The sequence below is a fragment of the Microchirus variegatus genome (assembly GCF_963457635.1).
Source record: "Microchirus variegatus genome assembly, chromosome: 3".
NCBI lineage: Eukaryota > Metazoa > Chordata > Actinopteri > Pleuronectiformes > Soleidae > Microchirus > Microchirus variegatus.
In genome coordinates, this window is record NC_139804.1 from 26,435,015 (window position 1) to 26,461,799 (window position 26,785).

The following is a 26,785-nucleotide window of genomic DNA, read 5'->3' on the forward strand; positions in this document are numbered from 1 at the left end:
CCTTTCGAACTTTTCAAATATCAGTGGCTATTGGACTTTATTAAAGTTTTGGGATTGGTTGTCCTAAAGTAAATCAGCCCATCATTAATCAATATATTGTAACCATCATAGTAAGAACCCTATGATTAAGATTACAATACTCAAATATACAGATAAGTCAAACAACATACTGATACCCCGTGTCTTTTTTGTGACCATGAGGGCCAGTACAGAGTTACTGACTGACACATTAACCAGACATTCAGATATGAGAGAGAATGTTAACAAACTATTTAGGCGTTAGACAAAGTAGCTGTGATGTAATTAAAGGTCCAGTTTGTAATATCTAGGAGGGTTCATGGGCAAAAAATATTATTAATAATAATAATAATAATAATAATAATGCATTATATTTTAAGGAGCCTTTCAAGACACTCAAGGTCGCCGAGACACTCAAGGTCGCCCATAAGTATGTTTGTGTATAACCTCTTAAAAATATTATATATACATTTTTACCATTGGAATAAGCTGCAGGCAAGGGTCTTGCTTTACAGAGGCTGCCATCTTGTGCCACCATTTTGTGCTGTGTTTTGCATTTTCAATCAGAAGAACAAAGACGACCGACATCCTCTCTCTCTCGCATGTATGTGAAGGCCATTGTAGTTCTCTGACATGCTTGGGAAAGGTAGGATTGAGTATAGGAGCCAAACCCTCTGTTTGTTGCATAATGCAGTGTCAAGTATAGCTTAAGTCCTGTTTCCATCGTGGTACAGTTCGTTTTGATACAGTATGGTATGGTTTGGAATGGTAAACAACGAGCCGCTGGTGTGTTTTAAGTCCACTTGGGGCCAAAATATGCGGCTAACAACTGAGTGGCTAACAGCTAGTGCCGCTATAAACAGCTAGCGACAACAAACAGGTCACCAACTCAACTTGAAATTTTTAGTAGGGAAATGTATAAGTAAAGTACACATTTTATTGAGGAAATATAGTTGAGTAAAAGTTGTCAGAAATATAAATAACAAAGTACAGATATGTGAAAATTCTACTTAAGTACAGTAACAAAGTATTTGTACTTCGTTACATTACAACACTGCTATTTTCATACTAGTAGTAATATTTACCGAATGGAAACGCAAGAAACAGGGCTTTACAGTAGAGCCAGTCTACAAATACTTAAACTCTGACTTGTTTAACTTAGAAACTGATACCTTGCAGCTTATGTGTTTGTCATATTCTTTTGTGGGGTCCAACATTTCTAGAGGTGCCCCTGAGTAGCACACCAGATAAATGGGTGTTGTTTTAGGGCCGTAGTGCGTAATTCACAAAAGCATAAGGACACCTTAATTCCGCAGAAAAGCTCCGTCCATCTCCAGGCTGAAGCAGCAGCTCAGGTCAAGCGCTCGACATCAGTTAAAGCCTGACGTTTGGTCCAGCAGCAGCCGCCGTTTGGAGCTATCGTTGTGTGTGGGTGTGTGTGTGTGTGCGTGTGTGTGTGTGTGTGTGTGTGAGAGAGAGAGAGAGAGAGAGAGAGTGAGAGAGAGAGAGAGAGAGAGAGAGAGAGAGAGAGAGAGAGAGAGAGGGAGAGAGAGCGAGCGGTGACGTGACGCGGCAGTGGGGCAGTCTCTTTCCTCCGATCTGCCTGCATTCATAAACGGATATGATGATAACACAGTGCTGAACGCAGCGACAACAGTCAGCTCTGACCATGGCGGAAGAGGACGACGCCAGGATTCGGATTTTACAGAGCCTGCGGGGGAAAATATGTAAGTTGACGCGTTTGTCGAGCCAGTAATTGTCGTCATTCGCAGCGGGGAGGTGGATGGGAGAGGTCGCACCAGAACCACGGAGCGGCGACACGGGGAAGGCAGCCGGAGGGGCGCGGCGTGCGAGCGGCAGTCAACGGTAGTGTGGAGGGAGGCAGAGACATCCAGTTTTGCTGGTCGCTCTAATGCCAAGTTAGCCTAGCACGTTAGCAAGCGGCTTGTTGTGAATGATTTCATTCATCGAGCGGCAGCCCACGGCCTCCAGATAAGCTGTTCGAGCACACCGGGTGTTTTATGGGTATTTTAAAATGGCAAGGTTTTTTATTCCACCCAGAGTTTGTGTGTAGACCGGAGCTGCCCAGTTAAGCTAAGTTTACGCTGGTGGCACAGCAACCAGGCTAGCTGCTGCCAGCCACTTCTGCTCACTGCAGGCATCTCACAGTCAGGTTACTCACCTCATGTTGAATAATAACAATAAATATGAACACAAATTATTTTACAAAGACTTGTATTTAACATTTGATTATATTGAAAGACATTCAAGAGTAATCCCGTGCTTTATATTTCTCAGAATGTGTTTAAACTAAATTTAATTGGGGCAAAACAAAAATATCTGTATACCACCTGGAAATAAGTATAATAATAACAACAAACTAGAAATAATAATAGAAATGTAAAGTAACCTATTAGAGTTAGGACAACCTGTAGAGCCCAGAGTCATTTCATTCATATATTACCATCCAATGACTGGTAATAAATCAATAAAATGATAAAGGTGTTTTACTATGGGGATGAGGGTTCACTAAAGCAGATAAAGAGTAGGACAATGTACTGACTTTATAACTTAATTTATTGAATGAAGAATCCATGTTTGATGTCTGTAATTTATTCTGCCCGTTTAGTCCAACATGACTGGAATTAACTTAACTGCAACTTTGTTGAGAATTTTCATGATGAGTTTCTTCATGACGTAAATTTCTTTCATAATTTGGATAAGGTCTTGAGTCATGGGGGTGGTTACTTAGAACCATTTTCTTGTTGTAGTGTTCTTACTTAATCAAGGTTTTTTTTTTTCATTGGACTAATCTTTTTTGCTAAGGTATAGTGCACTGACCCTGAAGGGCATCTTAATCCCAAGTTAATTTAAAATTATGGCTTTTTAAAAAACAAAGTTGAGTCATTTGTGACCAATTGTCGTCACATAATTAGTTAGACACTGAAAACACCATAACTAATACTGAAATACCATGATTTAGTAGTGCCAATCATTGCCACAGTGGTTTAACTCCTGTGTCAACACAGTGTCAGGGCTGTGAGTCTGATCTGCATGTGGATTCTGTACTTAAGTAAAATGTATAACTTAATGTGCGTTATCATTTGCCACTACATTAATTAATTATCAGTTAGTTGTTTTGCCTGCAGCATGAACTATTGTGTAACTGTATATTATACTATAATATACAGTTACACATCTAATAACAATGCAAACTGGAAGCATTGGGTAGCGAGTGAAACACCTTAGTTTCCTCATCAACATTTAAAGGCAGAGCTGGTCCACACAACTCCAGGTCCAGTATTTGTATATCAGTTTTCAAGTTCAACCATTGCTAAAACATTTAAATGCAAATTGCACACATCCAGCTGCTTCTCATAATAACCAGTGAGTCAATGAGTAACACAATGTTACATCTAAGGCAGCAGATTTGATTATTCTCACTTAGTTTAGCTGTGCTTCAACTTCAACAGTTCAATGTGGTCAAACTCCAGGCAAAGTCCAGTTTAATATAGGCTGGTGTCAAAGCAGAAGAGACTTTATTATTGACATCATTGGTAAAAGTTTTGTTTTACATGTGAAATGTATTTGAGAAAACGGACACCACTGCTTAATGTAACCAATGAAAACAGGTTAACTAGTGTGAAAGGCATGCGCACATCAGGAGGACAAATGTCAGTTTCACTACTATGAATTAATGAGAAAATGGTTTGCAGAACAAAATAGAGGAAGTGTGATGGCATGTAACTCACTTTGCAGTCTTACGAAACTCCATTCTTCCCCGTTCACACTTTGTCCTTTTTCCTCTGGCCTACATCAATGGTGGTGACACTTCGTAAAGCTCTATTCTCACAACTTTGTTTGGAAGTGTGCACACTTGTAAATGTGCACTTGTTTGTTACACTGTCAAAAAAAATCATGCCGTCATTAGTGAATAGACGCATCAATCACTACATACACTCTGAACTTTGGGTCACATATTTCAGGGGGTGTTATGCTTCTGTTTTAGTGGATATGTTATTGAAGAGAAGTCAGCTTAGTCACTGTAGTACACTGAGTATACTGTACCTGTTTACGACTGTGTTCTTCTGTGCACTACTCCCACCAGGTCACCCTGATCCAAGCTTAGTAACAACTGAGCGGTTTTTACTGGCCATCGCTAAGATTAGCCTGTTAGAGAGCTGGGCTCACTGTTGACTTTTCTTAATTAGGCTCCCAGCAGGGCATAGGGTAACTATTTAGACTGCTTTCTGTAATCCACCAGTCTAATTCTGACTGATTGGGAAGTTATTGATAGTGCGACATGTAAGTGATTGCCACTCGTGGCATTGATTTAGTGCACTTTTATGCATGTGTTGCACAAACACTCATGCCAATGCAATCTGGGCCTTCCTGCGATGCAGTGGAAGGGTGTTTGAGAGTGTGTGACAAAGGTGTTTGTCATTTGTGAATCAGCGCTGCACTGTTGGGTATGCTGAGGAAGTCAGTGTTTCATGTTTTTAACCACATATGAGCCTTGTCTAATTCTGCTACATCCGCTCTGCAGCCTGTCCTTGCAACTGGCAAGAGCCAGAGAACCCATGTGAACATGAGGATGTTAAAAAACAAAAGCATATTTTAGATGTGTATTATTACAATCATGTGTGTTTTTATTGATTAAGATTAAATTGTAGTGACTGCGCCAGCTTCGGGGAAGTTACTTTTCCTTAGGGAATTATTATCATTTTTTCTGACTTCAATTAAAATGGAATTCACTGATCTAATTTTAGGTTTGTTTTAATTTTAGGATTGCTGTGAGTAAAATTTCAAGATCTGAAACTTAAATTGTTAGAAACACTTTAATATATTCATGTTCACTGCTCGATACTCATTCTCTAACATATAATTCATATTCACAACTATACTGGAAGAATACACAGAGACAAATGCTATTAAATGGATAGGGATTCCCAAAAACCTCTGCCATCTGTCATCCGTCACTGTCTGACACTACATCCAATATAGATGCAAATGTTTTCTCAAAGCACTGATAATGACATGTTTTTCCTTTTAATTCTGTTCCGATGCCAGTCGAGATCATAACAGCATCCTTCTTTTGTTTCCTCAGGTGAAGCTAAGAACCTGGGCTCAGTCTCGGGTCCTAATCGACAAAGGGATCTCTGTACATTTTGCACCATAAGTCTGGATCAGGAGGAGGTGTTTCGCACCAAGGTGTTTGACAAAAGTGTCAGGTGAGCAGGAAAAGCCCATAATCTTTAACATCCATTAACCAAGTAACTCAATGTTTCTGTAGTGCATCTGTAGTTTTACAGCTGCTTGTCTACAGATGTTTAATAATGTTCACATTACAATAACATATGTAGCCTTGATTCACCTTGCTCTAGTCTGTACGTTAGCATATTTGAGATGAATAATGTACTTGTAATGAAAACGGTTTTCCATAACTTTCTTAAAAATGGTAGTATAGTAGTATTTGGAAAACTCACAAAATAGTTGCAGGAAGTTTAAAATGACCAACGCATCATCCTCTACAGTTGTGTGTTTTTATCATAACATGTTTTTGAATGATACTGACAAATATTTGTCATCTAAATCCAAATATTCTTGAATTTATATATGGACGGAGGTTTCAGGTCCAGTATCACATTTGTTTCATTTCCTTCTCAATTGAATTTATTCAAATTGTAATATTTGTAATCTCACATTAAAGATGATTGAATACCAGTGCATTCCTCACATGCATCAATTTCTATGTTAAACGATAATTGCTTTTGATTAAGGAGTTCTTTTGAATCAAGTATTAAGTTAAGAGACTTTGTAACATAGCAGTTAGCCTCAGTAGTTTTTCATGAATGAAGCTGATTATTTGAAAATCTCTTCGGTGGAACAAGTAATGGTAAACTCTTGACAATTTTAACCATTGGCTCATTATGTGAAAAATAAAATATCTTCTAAACTGTCAGTACTTTGTTCATAGCTCTGTCTGTGTGAAAGTGTGGTCGCGTTTGAGTTGGGAAATATGGAAGTGAATCTGACTGAAATAAGCCATTTTACAAATAGTTAGGGTTAGGGTTATGCTCACAAGTGGCTCAGAAAAAGGTGTGGGAGTTGGGCATTCAGGAAACTTTTAGATTTCTATCGACATCATTGCACATCTCTCTGTAAAAACGGGCCTGCCTTCTCTAGGTATTTCACAACAGCCCCCCCCCCCCCCCTCCTGATTTCGGTGCTGTTCAAAAAGATTTTGCAGTCTCTGAGGAAGTGTGTCCTCCCACGCTCTCCCCCATTTTTCTCTCTGTTTTGAATGATTAGCTCACCGACGATTCATTCTCAGCTACCTTAGCCTTTGTTTATCTCATCTCACTAATCATTGAAATTTGGCCCAATGTTTATCTGTGTTTCAAATGGCTTACATGCTGTATTGAAGCTCAAATCGTAGCTTATCCCTAGAATAAAGGAGGCAAATACAAACAGATGTGGTCAAGTGGTTCTTCCTGGTGTTCTCACAATATTTAGATACCGAGAACAGAAGGGAAGATAGTATATTAGGTGTTTGTTTGGGATGTGTACAGATTTGGCAGGTCACAAGTGTATAATTCCTTGTAATGTTGGGGAGTATGTGTGGGTGTAAAGCTGGATGTGTTGGCCAAACCTGGTGCAGGAGTGGCACAAAAGATATTTTTCACCATCCAAGATGCATAAATTGTAGAGGGGTGAGGCTGAAAGACCAGGTTGTGGTAGTGAGTGATTGTTTTTGTAGTTGCTATGTCCTAAATCAGTTTTGACACATGCATTCAATTGATTTGCGAAATAATTATTAGGCACATGACACATAACTCCAAATCTTTTTTCTGAATGGCACTTCTTATGTGGGTTTTTTCAGTAGTGTATACCAAGAAATTGTGTCACCCATTTATTTGGTAGTTTCTTTTCCCCCGCAAATGAATGTACCAGACTTTGTTAACTTGCATTGGTTAAGCTGAATTCATTTAAAAGTCAGGTATTGTGGGTTTATTTGAACTGTTAATCCAGTACAACTCTCTGAATACTGCTCAGTCTGTTTGGGACAGGTGGTCCATCTGCAGGCAGTACCTGCATCGAGATAGTGCTTAACCTACAATCAGCTATGTCAGTTCAAGCTGTCCTGCTTGTGGTCCTGGTTGTGAGGTAGTTATTGGCAGGACTGAGTGGCACAGATGCTTGGGTCCTCTGTGTTTCTGCCAGCTCTCAGTGGGCAGTCAGGCCACTGCCACACTGCTTAGTTATGTAGTACTGTTGCACATGTTGTTTAGTGTTTGTTAGTTAATTATCTGTTTACATATGTTATTCATCCATTGTCTAGCACTTTATGCTCCAAATGAGATCACTGCTCCCAGCTGACACACGGAAAACTGGCGTCCTGGGTCCTGGACACGTCGCCAGGACGCCAGTCCATCGCAGGGCCAACACAAAAAGACAAACTACCATTAGCTCTGACATTCACACCTATGGGTAGTTTAGAGTATTCTATCAACCTGCTTTTTTTTTTTTGGACTGTGGGAGGAAACCGGAGGATTTTAGTTCCCTTGTCCTGAGAATGTGTTTGTGCAGTAGACATGGTTAATAGATTGGTTGATTTTGTCTCTGTAAACTACTAGAGACTAGTTCAACAGTGGATTGTACCTGCATGTAGCTCACCATTTTAGTTTATGCCAAATTATTATTGTTCGAATAAAAAAAATATGAAAGTCTACATCTCATGATATAGTAATATTATTAGTGATATTTTAGTGATATATATATTGATATTAGTGAATTATTACAACATTATAGTCCTTATGTGTTTCTGTGTATTGCTGGTGTGAAACATGTATATGTTGTGATAATGTTTTAAATTTAAAGTAAAATATATATGTATATAATGAGGCTATATATCCGTACACATCATGCTAGAAAAGCCACTCACCCCTCACAGTGCAGCAAAGTCGTAGTTGGGATACCGAGAAAGGTTATTTATTATTACTCATGGATGGAGCCTTGCTTATATTTGTCTTGCTTGATTCACAACATCAAGAGAGTGCCGTGATTGAGCTTGTAAGTACAAAGTCCCAGTAGATAGTTTTTGTTTGTTTTCTCATATGATCTAGCACAAGATTTTTGTCTTTGATTGTCCATTCAAGTATTTAATAATGTCCCTCACCACCACTCTATTTTTTCATTTATTTGTTTACTTTTTATTTCGGTTTCCTTCTTGATGTTGTGTTCACTGTTAAACATAAAGGGGAACAAGAAATGTCATGGGCTATATTGTGTTGGTTTGGAGGGTAAAAGTGACAGATTTAAAGCTACGGCGTGGCATGATCACTTCCCTCAGCCATGATGAGTCATGAGGGCACCCTGCGATGTCCACCTTCTGCTCAGGCAGTTTATTTCCCAGCACATTAACATAATTAAGCCTGGGTTTATGATACTTTTGCTCAAATGTGATGATGTTGCGGTGTTAAGGTCGGAAAGCTACATAAGATTTACATAGACCTGGGTTGTTAAACATCCTTGTGTCATTGTAATCATGAGGAACACAAGGAACTTTAACTAGTTAACTCACGTTAACTAGGGTCACTTTTTCTTTTTAATGTCCTTGACCCATACTCTGGTTGTTGTTGTTGTTGTTGTTATTGTTCTTCGTTGTTAGCTGTATGCACTTTCAAGGTGAAGTCAAGTAAATCTCGTTGTACAACTTGTATAATGACAATAAAGGCATTCTATTCTATTCTATTCTATTCTATTCTATTCTATTCATTTACCAATAATCATATGGTTTCACAGTATAGAACTGGGTCAAACTATACACACACCTCTTCCTGCATACAGACATAAACCACTGCAGCCCTGCTAGATAACTGCAGAAGATGCTGATGTGTGAATAAGAATTTTGTTCTCAAGACAACACAAAGTACTGTTAAATCAGATAACATTTTTAGTACTTGCAATAATCAGCCAACCAGTTGATCAAATACATATTTTTTAAGACTTTTATTTTTCCCCAAACAAGACACAACATTGTTTTGTAACTCAAACTCCTACCTTTTATTTACAGCCCTTTCTATGGAGAAGACTTCTACTTTGAGATCCCACGTCCATTTCAGTGTTTGTCCTTCCATATTTATGCCAAGAGCGTTTTTCAAAGGGACCTACCTGTTGGTAAGTTGCATAAATAAGGCACTAACACATGCATATTTTACTCTAAATGGATGACTTGTGTGTGTTTTTTTTTGTTTTATTAGGCAAGGTATCAATCCGGAAAGATGACCTGTGTAAATACAGTGGGAAGGAGCATTGGTTTAGCCTTCAGCCTGTAAATCCTAACTCAGAAGTTCAGGTAATTAATTGCATTTTTTAAAGTGATAAGTCACAAACATTTGAATTTAAATTTGCTATTTGATTGACAGCAAACTGTGTTGTGATTTTAAATTCAAAAATTTTGCTCACGCTTTGAGTCTCCACTACTCACCACAGGCTCAGACAACACCCTCAACATAGGAAACAGGAATTGAATTGCAAAACGACAAAAACATATATAAGATCTTTTTTTTTTTTTTTTACAGTTTGACAACCAAACATGTTCATCTCTGTTCATGGCTCTGTCGTTGTTGTCAGTGCACATTTATGGACACACACAAGCAAGAAATACAAGCCACAAGACTTTGAACATTTTGATGTCATTCCAAAATTGCATATTACTCCCTCCAGTAAATTAATGACACTGTGGGGCTTCAGTCACTGTAATGCATCTCAAATCTACTGTCAAACCATCAAAACAAAGAACGAATGTGATAAGCACACAATCACATTATGAGAGAAAGAACTATTGTCATAAAAGGTAATGGCAGTATAAATTTCTTACAAATCTTAAACTTAAGCAGAGTAAAATGTCAGAGAACACATTTCTACACATTTCTACACAGTACAGAATCAAAAAACAAAATAAATGAAATAAATGATATTCAAAGGACCACATAAAATAACAACCATACTTTATGTTAATTATACTGCACACTGCTTCAATGACTGACTCGTCTTGAGTTGTCATTCTGCACTACCTGATCAAAACTCAATACAGAATGTTCTGATGAAATCAATGCTCAGAAAAGGGTTTGCAGGATCGACAACGACAGCCACCGAGCGTGTGATCTATTTGTTAGACAAATTTGCTATTTAAATTAGGACAAAGGTCTCTCTGTAAAATCGGCTGCAGCTGGTTAAAACAGTGTGCTGCTGTATTACTCACTCAGTATCCTGAGTCTGTTGCAACTGCATAGTCTTGACCTATGAGGTGTTTTTGGTCCACTGTCCACTGTCTGTTTCCATGTGCTGTCCACGCTTTATTGATGGTTTCTTCAGGGCAGTTGTAATTCTTATCACACATGGATAGGATTAGGACAGAGATTGTTGTAATTGATCACGTTCGACTGTGCTCGGTGAAAGTACAGCACGCTGCCACTTTTATTGCTGCTACAGCTAACGTATTGACTGTAGTTGCTATTATCCCACGCCAGACTATTCTGGGTATGTGCGCAACTGATTCACTCTCAAGTAGACACTCTCGGCTACAAAGTTACATTAGTTAGTGATGGAGGTGTTATTGCAATGTCTCTCTGGCAACATTGTCAAGTCAAACAGGAGGCTGTTTGTGCAAACTCTGAGGACTGTTGCTTCTTATTCCAGTGAACTCACTCAGTTACCAAAGAAAAGCAATTGTTGACACAAAATGCACATTATTTTTACCCATATTAAAAAGGGGAGAATAGGGATTTGTGGTATGAGTGTTAATTTGTTGATATATTGGCTAATTAAAATCCTTGCGAAGTATGTAATATTACTTTTGGCTTAAAAGCCTATCTTGCATCAGACAGAAAACTACTCGGCCATCTCTGCCAAGTGCTGAATTGCAGAGACAGTGTTCAAGTGTGTGGGTGTTTTGTTTAGCCTCTCTCTGTTGCTTACTCTCTTGCTCTGTATCTGTGTCTCTCATTCTGACATTTCCGAAGGCAAGACCGGCAGCCTTTACCACATCCGACCCCATAAAGATCCTTTTGCATGATGACAAAATTCACAGTTGTTTTGGCTTCTTGTTACACGTGTTACCTCCATTGACCTGAAACAACATGAAAATGAGGTGGAGCGACAGGTCCAGGACCAGAGTAAAAAAAAAAACCCTCATTGCATTTCAGTGCAGTTGAATAATTTCTCACATGTTGTTTGTCAAATAAATATTAGGTGCAGTGATTCGGTGGGCTGAGGGATTTGGCATGTAGTCCTTTTCTAACAAGCACACACAGCCTACACTTTCATCTTGTTTTTCAACCCACATTATTTTAGGATTCAGCATGAAACTTCTATGTATGTAGCCTGTTGTAAGAATGAGATCTCATGACTTGAATAATTTGTAACTGCTCTCCTCTCCTCTCCTCCAACAGGGTAAGGTTCACCTTGAGATGCGATTGAATGAAGTGATCACAGAGAACGGCTCAGTAGGTCAACACTTAGTAGTTCGGTGAGTAACAAGTGCGATCCGAATTAGCCGAATGTCTCATGCAGTGTCAGACTTTGAAGGGAATTTGAATTAAGGTTGAAATTCAAACCAGTGATGTGATAGACTGCATTAATCTGTTAAACCAGCTATAGAAAAATCAGAGAATGAAAACAAATATTTTAGCCAGTTTTGAGCCTCAGCTATTTAAATCGTCACAATGAAAATTGCCCGATCAAAAATGCGTATTGTACTATGTTTAAGAGCCAATAACAACATTCATGGCTCACTGACTCATGACTCATGGACTCTGTCTTCTGCTCTGAGTTGACACATGCACAGCCAGTGACATTATTTTCAACTTTATACATTTTCTCAATTATTACAGGCATGAGTTTAAAATGTGTGCTGAAACATTGGTAAGTTAGAACAGTCAGAAATCTGTCAAACCTGTTACCAAACAGCAATCGTCATTGATAAGATCACTTCGCAATCTTAGGTCTTTGTGGACTGGTTTCGGTTTTGTGTGTGTGTCACATTATTTCTTTGCATGTTCTTTCCGTGTGCGTTGCTTTTACCCGGGTACTCCGGTTTCTTACCACAGTCCAAAAACATGCAGTATATTGGGTGAATGAGGGTGAGGGTGAATGGTTGGTTTCTATGTGTTGGCTGTGTGATGGACTGGTGACCTGTCCCACAAGTGCAAAAAGTTACCACACAGAAGCATCAAAAGAAAGCACTCATTGAAGGATCAGGTGGAGCATGTGGGCGTAGAAACACACACACACGCAACACAGTATATTATGTGTGTGTATGTCAGGCCCCATGTTGTTTACATGTCATGCTTTTACACCCCTCATTCAAAGTTGAAGAGCTGGTTAATGAGGAGGAAGCAATGCATCAGAGCAGATTGCGTACGCTTCTAGTGCTGCAACCGCTGTGGTTTTCTGCTGCCGTCATTCACAGTATCACTGTGTTTTTTTTAACTTACAATGTAACTGTCAGCTCTCACCACATACACTCACTTACAGTTACCTGTGCTCGCATGTCGCCTGCCCGCAGTGTGATTAGTCACCAGAGATGGTCAGAGGAGAGTGAGACAAGACTGAGTTAAAGATGATGAGATGTACAGGCGAGACTATAGGGAATATTGTCATGGCACCATGGAAGATTATACACAAACATCCTGACATTCGCTCTGCATGACTTCTCCCTCTGGCCTCACTTAGTGAGGGTCTGAATTCATTCTTAATCCCTGGTGACCCGTGCTTAGCAGCCACATCCTGTTTAGAGTGCCTACAGTGTATGTTTGTTTTCACCTGAAACAGCCGTGATACCTGTGTGACAAGAGCCAAACATAGGGGCAGAGTAGACCGTGACACCACTTCTAAATGAACACTAACACCATGGGATTGATATATTTTATATTGGGGAGAGTGTAAATGTATGATAGATTAAGACCTGGGAACTAAATATAAAACAGAGACTACAGAAGTATTTGTAGTCTTTTACAATGTGGTACAGTGGTTTAGTGGTCATAGTAAACCAGAAAAAATGACCAGAATAAAATCAATATTGAACAGTGTCCTAAAATAATAATAATAATACAAACCATTCAGGGTTAACAGCAAAAGCATTTCCTCAGAAAAAGCTTTTGGACCAACAGGAAATAGTTTACCAGTCAGAAATCTCTCTCAGAGTCTGAATAACTTCAAAATGATGATCAGAGTTTAAAATGTTATCTTCCTCTCGAGTAATTGTATTCATATCTTGAGTTTGTTGCTTCCTCCAGAATAATCGAGTGCCAGGAGCTGCCTTTGATCAGTGGACAGAATTGTGACCCCTATGCCACCGTATCTCTCGTCGGACCTGCCAGGTAACTCTGCCATAGCCACACAGATCAATGACTTTGGCTTTTGGTGAAGTTGTCGTCACAGTGACTGCGTACTATAAACAGAGACTCCTACCAGTTTCCTGTATATGTTATACATTATACTGTTTTAAAACCAATACTTAGCAATTTAAAGGCAAAAAGAGGAAATGTGAAATCACTTTCACTTTTACTTTTAATATTCAGTAGAAACATAATTGTGCTCTTTAAATTAATTCAATATTTGAATTAATTGAAGCTCCATATTCAAAAGTGGGTCCACAAAAATGTATATGTTTTATGGTGTCTTTCAGTGCACAGTTATATTTTAATATTTCTCATAAGGTCCGACCAAAAGAAAACGAAGGTAAAGAAGAAAACCAGCAACCCTCAGTTTGAAGAGACCTTCTTTTTTGAGGTAATTTGTTATCAGCATTTACATTACATTACATTTACATTTTTGGTAGATTACCTGAAAACACGAGCAAAAGAACAGTGTTTGTGCAAGAAACCTGTATTTGAACCGTGGCATATTCATCCTTAGGTCACTCGATCCAGCAGCTATTCTAAAAAGTCTCATTTCCAAGTGGAGGAGGAGGACATTGAAAAACTTGAGATCAAGTGAGTGTTTTGTTTTTTCTTTTCTCTCTCGCTCTCTCACTTTATTTGTCTCTTTCTCCCTCAATAGTCTTGACAGCAGTAAAATAATTTCTTAACAACTTGAGGACAAAAAAGTGAATTTGGATCTGGTGTGTTCTGACTACTGATAGAGAGCCTTGGTTTCTGGTTAAGGATATGTGGGGCTTCCATCACAGTGGACTCATAGCTCACTGGGTAAGACTAGACAGAGTCAAAGGTAAACACTCATGCATGGTTTTGAGGTTTGGATTTGAGGTGGTGTCATAACGCGGGTATTGTATAGGTTTTTACGCACAAAGCAGAGGTAAGCACCCCTTATAGTAGCGACATATTGTCTCTTGTGTCATATTGGATTTTGGTTTGTGCTGGACACACACACACTCACCCACAGCGACAACAAACGCTGTGTCTTACATGTAGTTTGATTTAGTTTACTGCCTTATATTCACAGATAAAAAGCCTTGTTTCAGTTCTCATCCTCCACCTTTGCAGAGTTGATGTGTGGAACAATGAGAATCTGGCTCAGGATGTGTTTCTGGGTGCGACACGTGTCCCCGTCAAGATCCTGCAGAAGGACCACATACACAAAGCCTGGTAAGGACATGTATCACTTTATGTATGTAAAGGTGCAGTGCATACATTTTGGAGAATTGTATTGTTATGTTATTTTTCTTCCTCTCTTTGGTCTTCGGGTACAGAAACAACTCAACTTTATGTTAAATTGTCATCCGAAAAACGGGCTCTGTCAAGCGATACTAAAAGGATTGACTGAGGGAGCATTTGTATGTATACAGCAGCAGCACAGTGAAACATTTGTTCCATCAAACTGCTGAACAACCACATTTTTACGCAGTAGAATTCACTTCTAAAACTTTTCATGGGCACTTCTTTGTGTTTTTTGTGTCTAATCTGTTTCCAGAGAGCAATGTTAGTGTTGCCTCAACAAGACGTTAACATAGCTGTAATCCAGCAGTGTGTGAACTCATTTGACAGTGGTCTGAATTACATTTGTTTTTAAATTTAAACAAAAAAAAACATACTATGGTTTTAAGTGCTTCAACAACCAAGCAAGATAAATAAAACAACAACAAAAAACATTCACAAAAAACATTCAAAAATCCATAATTTGTTTTTGAACAAATAAAACAGCACGTCCTGACACCAAAGAAATTTAATTTTCATGTCTCCTGTCACACTTGTACACATCTTCTTCCCCAATAACAACCAAGTCAGGACAAAACGCTCACATGCAACACACTGCAACAATCAGTGGTGGAGGCCAGGGTATTTGTCCACTGTTTAAAAACAAATCTAATTAGAAACCATAAAGATGACTCCTTATTAACTCCAGATCTCATGCCATATCCGCCTGATTCAATAAGCTCGCCAGACTTCTTACAGTGACACAGTCTTGTTCATGAAGGCAGAGTTCAAATGCTCTACTGTTTAAAGCACATAGTCAAAATATTATTTTCTTTTGATTGATTTTCTTTCTTTTTTTCACTAAACATACCTGTAAATATGAGTTACCCTATTTACATCTCTTACGGTTATGAGAATGTATTGTCTTAACATCGATCCTGCACATAAAAGAAACTATCTAACAGAACCAAATTATTTTGGTGTATTTCTTTTTCATAGTTGAAGCACCTTAATGAAATGGAAAAAGTCAGACACACTCGCACAGATTTCTGAAGATAATGTGTAACTGCGAGTCGGACACCTGACAGAGTTTATCTGTATTTGTGTCTTGGTTCAGAGACACTTGGTCTCCCTTGTCTTTGTAAAGACGATACACTGATGGAAGTACAGTATGTCCTTCGTCTTTATCATCGTATTCGTGATAAGAATCAGATGGGCTTGCTTCTTTAAAAAAATGTATTAGGTTTGTTGTCATTAAACAAAACCAGGCAGAAACTGTCATGCTGGCGTCATGACTGACGTCACATTCAGGTCTGAACTGGAGGTCAGGTGGCTCCACTTACACTGGAGTCTCCCTGTTTTTTTATTTGTTATAACAACTTGTTAACTTTCCTTTGCCAACAAAAGGTGATTTGATAATATACCCACAATTCTAATGTTTTTGTTTTCCCTCGTGTGGGTGTTTCCTTGCTCTGCGTCAGTCTACGCAGATTTGGGATTATGCCAGATAGCGATCTGTTTGTACATGAGGGACGTGAGCCGAGTGTGTGGGTGGCGTTTTGCATGGTGGCAGTATGTCATGTCTTGTGTTTATGCTGGAAATCTCCCATCTCCACATGAAAACCACTTGGCTTCAGAAAATCAGCACAGCCGATCACACGTGAGGGCTTTAAAGAAAGATCTGTGCGCATTTCAACCTTGATTTCAAGATCAAGCAACTCGTGGACCATGCTATGTTACATAGCTGCAGCTTTTCAAGCCCCCAGTTCAGCTCTAATTTTTATCTTTTTGTGTTTTGCTCCATCTGTTGGCTTATAGAGAGAAGTGCATGCACTTTAAACGAGCACAATTTAACAATTATTTTGATTTATCCAGTCCATCTGAGTTGTTCCAACAGCTGGAAACATAATGACCAAGTTGTGTGATTATTTATTGGTTTCAGTGACAGTACTTTTTATTGGGAGTTTTAGCAGTTTTTTATCTTGGTGTTGCTTTAGAACTCTAGAACTCCAGGTGGATTCATGCGATCCCTAATAATCTATTGTACATAATTAATTATATGCACTAATGTATAAAACCTACTCTTTGATTTTCTGACATTGTAATGCAATTGTATCGTTGTTATGACAACATTTTTGGCCGCATCGCTCCCAGTGTTATTGTCATGAAAAAATGTTTTACCAGAGATGTATAAAGTACTAGAGACCAGGACTTGAGTAAAAGTACTCTATCAAAAAAAATGTGTACTTAAGTATTGCAAGTAGTTTATTTTATAATTTACTACTCAAGTACTGAAATTAAAAGTAGAGGTATTGTGTTATGTAGTTCACAATCTTTCGGGAGGCAGAGTAGGCATTTCAATGTCTCTTCTATTTCTATGTCCACATGAAAACTTAGATTCTAAGTAGGGCCAGGGTTGTCTCCTTCCTCAACACCAGCTTCATTACAGCTCTGGCAGGGATAATGTGGGTTTGAAATAACTTGTAACAATTTTGTAATTGTAACAAGTAATGATGCAGCACATGAAGAAGTATCAAACGCCTTGAAAATATGTAGTGAAGTACAAGTGGAAGTAGGAGGGAAAAACATACTCTGTACTATACACCTCTGCGGTTTACATGTTTAAATTTCATATGCAGAAATCTTTCCTCATCTTTGGGTTCTAGGTCTTTGCTTCCACATTTGGCTTATATGCCCTTTTTTGTTTTAATTCATATTCAGAACTGCACAGACAATAGGAAGTCACCCACTGTAGAGTTGTCTGGAGGTGAGCTAAAGTCTACAAACTTGACTGACTCACACTACACACTCGTTTCTTTGTTTTCCTCAGCGACAGCTGACCTTTGGTTCTTTCATAGCGGAGTCGCTGGGTTAATCGTCACAATGTAGTGTCGTTTCCTCACAGCGGTCCGTCTCTCTGTGGTGTCTTAACAGGTATCTCCTCCAGCCTAAAGGAAACGGCAGCAAATCGAAGTCTGACGATTTAGGTTCCTTGCGTCTGAAGCTGACTTACATCGAAGACACCGTGCTGCCGTCTGCTTGCTACACGCCACTCTGCAACCTGCTGCTCAAATCCCCAGATGTGAAGGTAAAGCAATTAAATCCAAAGGTGGAAGTTAGTCCTTGGAAATAATGTACACAATTGTATGTTTTCTAGTTTCACACAGTATCCGAATCTAGTGCACATTGAGGCATCTATAACGGATCGTTCATGGCGATGTAACTGCATCATTATTCTCAATTGTCCCAACCAAAATCAAATTCATTTCACATTAAATGTTGTTTGAAATCATATCAGAGCTTAGTCAATTGTTAGCTAATTGTTATAATTGCAGTAAATGGTGAAATGGAGGCAGGTGATCCGTGGTGACGACTCCTAAAAGGGAGAAGCCGAAAGAAGTATCTGTATGTGGAGTTATAAAGTCTTTGTAGAGCACATAAGTTTAATGATCTGTCTTGGAACTATGTTTAATTGCATTGTCTATATTTCAACCGCCTCGGTCCCTGCTTCTGAATCATTAAAATACATATTCTTGGAAATAATTATGGTCTTTAAAGGTAACCCCTCTCTCTGTATCTGGTGTGTTTGTTCTTCCTCAGCCCATCTCAGCGTCAGCAGCACACATCCTGGGGGACATCTACCGAGAGCGCTACGAGGCCGTCCTGCCCATGGTTCGACTGCTGCTCCACCACAATCGTTTTGTGCCTTTTGTCTCTGCTGTGGCGGCGCTGGAGCTGGACAACACTCAGTGAGTACTCTCGCATTATGGTGGCACTGTGGTATCTAAGTATACACATGAACAGATACAGTATGAGCCTAACACATTGTAAGTTAGTTATTCTTAAACCCACAAAGGTTTGACAACCAGGATTTGACTTCGTAGTGACTGTCTTCATTTCAACTATAATTATTTTGCAAATAGGTGTTGGAAAATAAAAGACATTTAAAGTTCGAGTCCAATACATTTAAAAATGGATGGAAATGGCTTACCTAGATGCGTAAGGTGTGGAGCCGTAACTACAAATAAGTGTCTGTACTTTTTTGTTTTATAGAGCGTGTTTCTGTTTTAGAAATGGGATCCCCTTTTTGTGGCTTTTCCTTAGGTTTCTACAATTTTTCCCCCTGTTGAGTGTTTTTTCATTAGGTGTTCCTTACCTGAACAACAGATCTAAGGGCAGAGGATGTCACTTCATGTACAGATTGTAAGGGCAAACTTTGATGTAGGAATTTGGGCTTCACAAATAATCTTTAATCAACTACTTTGAAGAAAGACCTGTGAAATGACCCTTTTTGAAAAGAACTGCAGTCAGGATAATGTCTGCATGATGTATGTGGAATTTCTGTGTCCACACAGGGAGGCTAACACTATATTCCGTGGCAACTCACTGGCAACGCGCTGCATTGATGACATGATGAAGATTGTGGGAAAGAATTACCTGGCGGTTACTCTAAAGCCTGTAATAGATGAGGTATGAGTAATAACGACACTCACACACACACTCACACACATCCAGATGCCAGAAAGGACATGAGTCAATGAGGTCAAGATAGAAAACTCCAGTTTAACAGCTGCATTTCCACTGTGAGCGAGCAGATGTGCAGATGTAATTAGCACATGTGGAGTTTTTACAGAACCCATCAACCTTTTTCAAAACAGCTTTTAGCTTTTTAGTACTTTCTTGTGTCTTACTTTTTTTTTGGTTTTTGATATTGGGCTTACTGCATCTGTTGTTGTTTTTTTATATATAATTCTTTTGAGAGTTCTTTGATATTTCTTCAAAAAGTACACATTAAGGTGCAGGTGGGGCATCTTTGAAATCCAAAATAGTTAATTTCTAATTGATTCCTCACTATTTGTTCTTGTTTTGTCCTTTTAATCTCATATAGATTTGTGAATCCAACAAAACATGTGAGATAGACCCTGTTAAACTAAAGGAAGGGGACAACGTAGAGGTCAATAAGGTAAATGTCTCTTGCTCTCCTGTCCACAAATACAATTGTTAAATCATACTTATTTTTTTGGTTTTGAGAGTAACATACTGTCTGATATTAAGTTACATAAATAGACAACATTATCTGTATATCAGTGTATTCACAGATTACTACTACTTAGTACTAATGTTCTTTTAACTGTGCAGGAGAACCTACAGGTTTATGTCCAGAAGGTCTTCTCCTCCATCACCCAGTCCAGTTCGAGCTGCCCACCACTCATGTGTGACGTCTTTAGGTCACTGAGACATTTGGCCTGTAAACGTTTCCCAGGTAAAGATTAGCATCTGTGCAAAAGGACACTGTAGATACTGAACATATGGATTGTTGTTTACTTTCTACCTAAAATGTGTCATCTTAACATTCCTGTTCCTCTAAGACTGTGAGACAGTTCAGTAGTTTTGTTGTTGGCGTTGATTCCAATCATCTGACATAATTATTTTAGAATTTATTGATTCATTTCTAAATATTTTTTTTCTATTTCTATATTTAAATGTACTATTTGCTGCAGTACTATGAAGAATAACAGATTGAAGTAATGAAGAGCCAAGTCTAAATTTAAGTTTCTTCCTCAGTACATTTTTGAGTTGAACAGCAAAGTGAATATCTTTCTTCCATGCTTTTTCTCTCCCTCCCACAGCTGACCCACATGTTCAGTACTCGGCTGTTAGCAGCTTTGTGTTCCTGCGGTTCTTTGCTGTCGCTGTTCTCACTCCACACTCCTTCCAACTCCGTTCCCATCATCCTGTGAGTGAATTTTCCCCCTCGAACCACAGCAGACCATTTATTGTATTTACATCAAATTCACTCATGGTTTATCCTTTGTCGTTTTGTTTTCTTCCATTTCAGGATCCTGAGATTTCTCGGACGCTCACTCTCATCTCAAAAACCATCCAGACGCTGGGCAGCTGGGGCAGTTTGTCAAAAAAAATAGTAAGATCTACAATAATTCATGTAACGGCGTAAAGGATGAGAAGGAAAGAATAATGTTGAATATACTTTTGTGAATAGTTAACAACAGAACCTGTCTTTATTATTTTCTGTTTACAGTCTAGTTTCAAAGAAACCTACATGTATGACTTCTTCAAATCATTCCAAGAGGACAAGTGTATTGAACGAGTTAAAAAGGTATGTATTTGAATTTAAAAAACTGTACGTAAGAAACGTATAGTATTAAGTCACAATGGGTCGTCAGAGATTACCCAAACTGGGGCTTCATCAAAAGCAACACAGTTAACAATTATTCTGTACATCGCTGGAGCCTCTGAGAAACTCAGGAGGATCTTCAACAAACACCACATCACTTCAAAAGCAGGGAAACCAAACGACCACTGCATAAACGTATAGTACAGCACAGAAGAGCCAGCTCATCTGGACAGGACTCAGCTGTCCACCTACATCTGAAGGACAAGGGACACTCTTTTGAGGATTAGAATGTACACATTCTGGCCAGGGAAGACAAGATAGTTTGAAAGAGGAGACTTCCCGGACACTGAGTGGCCCTAGATTTAGTCAGAAGTTGGTTAGTCAGAAATGAAGTAGCCTCTTGGATGATACATCTTCAATTTAACGCAAGGAAGTCCAGACGCCGACAGCTAACGACTAAAGATGTCTATGACTGAGAACCTTCACAGACATGTCATCAGAGATTAGTGAAATATGTCAATTATACAAACAGTATATTCACAATTTTTTAATTAAATTTAGAAGCCCATACATTTTGTTACATGTTTCGAGCCTGTATTTTTTGCCTGTTGAGCCACCCACCCCCCAGATTCCCAGTTATACTGCTAGCAGCACTTAAACACCAGGGTATGTGGCTATATAACCTATTTAACTCAAAGGACTACAAAATATAAACTTTGATGCCATTGACTGTAATTTTAATTTCTAAGCCCTGTCAATTCTGATTTCCAGTTTCTTGATGAGATCTCCTCCAATGTCAGCAAAGAGTCCAGTGGGCTGGAAGATGCAGTGGTTCTTAAGGAGGGGTGAGTGTTTAGAATTCGAATGAGGTTTATTGCCAGGTAAAGCTTTTCTTCTGGTTGATGGTGCACTCATCAGCTTTTAGAAAAGAGCAAAAGAAATGAATATTAGACAAATAAAGACTAGAAATGCAATATAAATATAAATAAAAACATTTAAGGAGTGCAAATCAACAGCTTACGGTGAAGCAGCAGTCTATAAAACTTAACTGTTCTGTTTTCAATGCAGAACCATGACTAAATTATTGTCCTTAAATATATGTCCTTATAGAGAAGTGCAGAAACGGGCCCAGGGAAGGAAACGCCTTGGAAAGAAAAACTTCAAAAAGAGATGGCTAAGAGTGACCAACAGGGAGCTCTCTTACCACAAACATAAAGGTGAGACCATTTTTTCTTTTGATCAATTCATAATCCAACCTCATGGCACTAGAAAACATATGGCATCCTATGGGATAAAACAACAGAAGCAGAAGACTTAGTGTTTTCTAATTGTAATAATACCAGACCTACTGTGCACAGAGTGGAGGTGTTACTGGTTTTGTGTTAGTTTGGCTATAAATGATGTATATACTGAATAAAAGCTTAGGTAACCCCTAATAAGATGGATAATTAATATCAGTCTGAGTAATCTGAAATGGTCTAGATACTCTCAAGAGGCCTCAGCATCAGTGTTTGAGTGGTGCATTTGTCTCTGACCAACCACTTAATGGCTGAGTTTATTGTCTTTCTAAATTTGGTTATATAGAACAGAGTGTGGTTAATGGGTTTTCTGTATGAATGAGGGTTAATTGCTTTTCCGTCCCCATCAGTATATCAAGGTCAAATCTCGAGAGTTTGTTTTTCTACTATGTAAATATTTTGTCAACAGTTGAGGCCAAATGTGTTTTTTGTGTGTGCCTGCAAGCCTCAGCCTTCATCATGTGAGACAACGGGCAACAGAGAGTAACAGAGTACATATTATTTTTCTCAGGGATCTAAAACCTTGACTCTTAGAACAGTAAATCACTTAAGCATATACACTGTTATTAAAGGTCCCATATTAAAATGCAAAATCAACGTTTTAATCATTTAAATCCTTATATAGGGAGGCCCTATCAGTCGGCAAAGTGTGAAAAAAGTTGACTCACTCATGTTTTTGTGGTCCTCCTCAGTCTAAGTACAGGAGATAAAACTCGATGTTGAAAAATTTGCGGATCTCCGCTTTGTCCGTAAAACACGCGAGAGTGCTGGTGACGACAACGATAACCGAAAACCGGAAATCCACGAAAAGTTCTATTCTTGGCTCCACAGTGCAGCACAGAGTCCTACACAAACTTCCAGCCTCAGAGGATTTATCTGTCCAGTGGATACATGTTATATATGACGGCAATGTGCCTGCTAGAGCCTGCAAATGATCACTTTTCCAAATGCTAACTGCTGTTAGCTCTCGCCTTTTTTTAAGAGATACTACTAAACTGAGCGTTCTGAACAGGGCTGTGGTGCTTCATTCTTATGGTATTTTGGCCAAAGCATGTCACAGACATGTTCATTAGGACACCAGGGAACTAGTTTAACTTGGAGAAATAGGGTATAATATGGTACCTTTGAATGCCTTATTGAGAGGTGCAGACGTTCACATACACTTTATATTCCCTTATTTTACATGGGGGACATTGTTGAACAGCAGCAAATCACCACGTGGGTTATAGTATGTCAGACTGTATTCTTGAAATTAACATGAAATATTTCTACTTTACAGGGAAAGAGGCCCTCTGCATCATCAATGTCAAAAATATCCAGGCGGTGGAGAAACTGGATGAAAGTGCCTTTAACCGCAAAAATGTAAGTCAGACGAGTCAAGTTTTAGTCGTTAATGATCTAACCTTAAAAGTGTGACAGGTAAATTGTGTTTTTTTAAAATAAGTGTTTCTCTCGTCTGTCAGATGTTTCAGGTGGTTCACTCTGAGAAACTTCTGTACGTGCAAGCAGGGAACTGCATCGAGGCCAGTGACTGGCTGGAGGTCCTGGGTCAAGTCATTCGCTGCAACGAAGGACGTTTGGCTACATTCCACAAGTCGAATTACAGCGGTGGAGCTTGGCAGTGCTGCAAAAACCAGAGTAACAATGCACCGGGCTGCAAGCCGTGCACAATGTAAGTCTTTCCTCCCTGCTGTTCTCATCATTACACCACAAACAGCAGGATGAGAGAAGAGTCATCTGTTCTGTATAACACTGTTCAGAGCTCACAGAAAGTCAAAACCAAGGCTGGCTCAGTGGTATTGGTCGTGTTTTTAATTTAAACAGAATTCTATACATTTTGTTATCCGCTGTTCATTCCTGGGAAGATCCTCTTATGCTTGTCTTCTGTTTCAGCATCGTGCTGGCCAACCTGCAGCTTGATATCGACTGTGACCGGGAAACAGAAAGAATTTTCTCCCTCCTCTCTTCAAACGATACCAAACTCCAGGACATGGAGGGTCAGTGCCTGTTCATAACACACACAGTGGGCTTTGATGGTTGTCAAAACTTCCCAAGAGCAAAATTGGATTTAATGGAGCTGTACATCACTGGTCGAGTTCATGACCTGTAAATGAGTACATTCAGCCAGAGACTCAGGATGACTAAAAGACCTCCTTTACACCTGGCATTAAAATGTGTTTTATGTGATCAGATAGCGATAGATCCGTCATAACCTTCCACCCTACGTGTAACTTCTGTTGCTGAAACACTGCTCGTGTCACTACTTCCCCAGACCTATCCCACTCCTGCAGAGCTTTCTGAAAGGACAACTCCAACCATATCCATCCAGCTGTTCTCTTTCAACAGTAGTTTCTATATCTCACCACCTTAGAGAAGTGGGGATTGTTTCTGTCATGCTTTTGCTGGCCCTCCATCATTCTTAATGTAAAACACTAAAACAGCTTTAAATTAGTGTTGAACCACATTGCATATTCACATTTTACCTTTACCTTTCAAATAAAAAATAAAAAATTAGAAAGCTGCAGCCAACCCATGAACACCCAAGAGCATTTCCCTCCCATGACACATTTTATCTCTTTCACACCAAAACCAGCAGATACATGTGGATTTTCTTGTATTCAAATAAAGGCGATTGACTCGTTTCCAGTACCTGTAGAGGAGTCTGACTCCCTGATATTTACTCATGTTCAACATCCCTCTGCACAGATGCCTGTGCCAGTATGGCGGTGTACCAGGGCCCTCAGAGGGAGCAGGAGGAGTACTCTAAGTTCACCATTCAGGAACCCAAAGAGACATTTCAGACACTTAAACAGCTCCGCAACGTCATGGAGGAACTTCAGAGGCAGCACAACATCAGGAACGACACCACAGCACAGTACGGCAGCCTGTAAGTCTGCACTGCTTCCACTACATGTGTCACATGTATGTTTGTTTGTGTGTGTATGATCTTCATTTTGTGTGTTTTTAATTCATGTGTGTGCATGACTTGGTAACAGCTGATGTTATGGTGTGATGTGATGTGTGTAAGAAAAGTGGAATGCAACTGTGGTTAAAAATGCAGCAGATGAATCAGTCAGGAAGTGAAATGAAAACATTTAAGTACAGAGAAGACATCGATACTTGAACTCCTGCAAAGTTTAACGCTGTTGCATTAAACTCTCTGAAGTAGATGTCATGTTCTTTTGATTTGAAATAATCAAATGAATCTAAGTCATGTTCATACAGGAACTTTCTTTGCAGTCATTTGTTTCGCAGTCAATATTCACTCATATGGACTTAAAACCTATTGTTCCATGCAAATTCATGTTGTCAATTATGATTAAGAAAGAAGTTATTGTTTGACTGCCCCAGTTCAAATATGATCGATTATATTACCAGTGTTAATATAATCGATTAAATTATACCAAATTAATGCCCTTACGAGCATTCTACAACAGAGAGACTCAAAGGACTTGGTCACTATCAATAAAACGGTGAGATTACCGATTCTCAATCAACTGAAAAATGCTCTAATCAATCAATCAATCCCATACTTCAGGTCTGCATCAGGACACCCCTCATAAGTTATAAATACAGTACATAAGTTACTGCTTGGCTCACTCCCATCATAGCTGCACCTCAACACAGAAACATAACCTTCCCGTTTTGTTTTCCTCTCCACTATAGGGACAACCCGATAGTTGGGAAAACGTTGTAACCAGGGCGAGCAGTCGTAGTCTTGAGACCGCCACACCAGCAGGTGTCAGTAAATCCCAAATCAGCACTGCGGAGACACACCGGTGTCCTACAAAGGAGCCGCAGGAGTTGTCCCAGTGAGAGCAGCTGCTGCATGTCCAGGAGAAGAACAACAAGATACACCCTGACCTCCAGACATCCTGACTCTATTATGTTGGTGGGTTGTGAGTTTTTCCAGAATCTCTCCTCATGTTCACCTCCTCCTCCTCTCACAAAGGGACTCCTCCTCTTGATTTACGTCCTCTTAACACCTCCAGCTGAATGAAAAAAAGGCATCATTGGAATAAGTGTGAATAGGCTGCTATCTCTTTTTTTATTCACCCAGTTTTATAATCACCAGCTGTGAGGACACTCTGCCCCGTGTTTTAGCATTCGGAGTTGATTGATAATCACCACGTTTGTGGAGGGCCGTCCTCCGCTTGTGCCCGGGTACATTTTAAAAAATGTCTCCACTCTTAGTGTCCTTTCTCCTCCGAACAAATGTAGATATGGATGAAAAAAACCGATCTGCCTTACTCTGATGGATGTTTCTTTCAGATGAAATTCTGAGGGTTTAATGCAGAAGCACTTTAAAATATTTGGAACACTCCAAATGGAAGATTATTATTTGATACTTGGTATCATCTCCTTCACTTTGATCAGTTCCATGATCTCGAGTACGTACGTGTTTTTTTTGTTTTGTTCTCCCTGTACAATAACATTGATGGTAGTTTTTAAGATATTTTTCTTGACCAAAGACAATTTCATAGGTTTGACTTGAAAAAAAAAATGTATGTATTTTGAATACAAATTTAAAAATGAATATATATACATATGTGTATATATGTACGGTTTATGTGTACATTTTTCGCTAACATATCCTGATCTTTTTTGTGACTTTAGGCGAAAAGGATTGCATGCGCTCAGTTTTGAATCCTGATAGCACATGACTGTGGTGT

At 39.1% G+C, this 26,785-nt stretch overlaps 1 protein-coding gene across 1 annotated transcript; it reads left to right on the top strand.

Annotated features, from left to right (window-relative positions):
* Positions 1 to 1,681: 1,681 nt before the first annotated feature.
* On the top strand, positions 1,682 to 25,809 carry rasa2 (RAS p21 protein activator 2; the record flags this gene model as incomplete). Its single annotated transcript, XM_083886321.1, has 24 exons — positions 1,682 to 1,745; positions 5,126 to 5,249; positions 9,095 to 9,198; positions 9,282 to 9,376; positions 11,475 to 11,551; positions 13,320 to 13,403; positions 13,743 to 13,815; positions 13,942 to 14,018; positions 14,529 to 14,630; positions 17,613 to 17,766; positions 18,279 to 18,427; positions 19,034 to 19,148; positions 19,567 to 19,641; positions 19,818 to 19,941; positions 20,309 to 20,415; positions 20,518 to 20,601; positions 20,719 to 20,796; positions 21,586 to 21,659; positions 21,925 to 22,031; positions 23,392 to 23,474; positions 23,576 to 23,784; positions 24,006 to 24,109; positions 24,819 to 24,999; positions 25,779 to 25,809. Exons 1-24 carry the CDS (start codon positions 1,688 to 1,690, stop codon positions 25,807 to 25,809), a joined length of 2,469 nt encoding a protein of 822 aa, XP_083742447.1. The 5' UTR covers positions 1,682 to 1,687.
* Between the last annotated feature and the right edge of the window lie 976 nt (positions 25,810 to 26,785).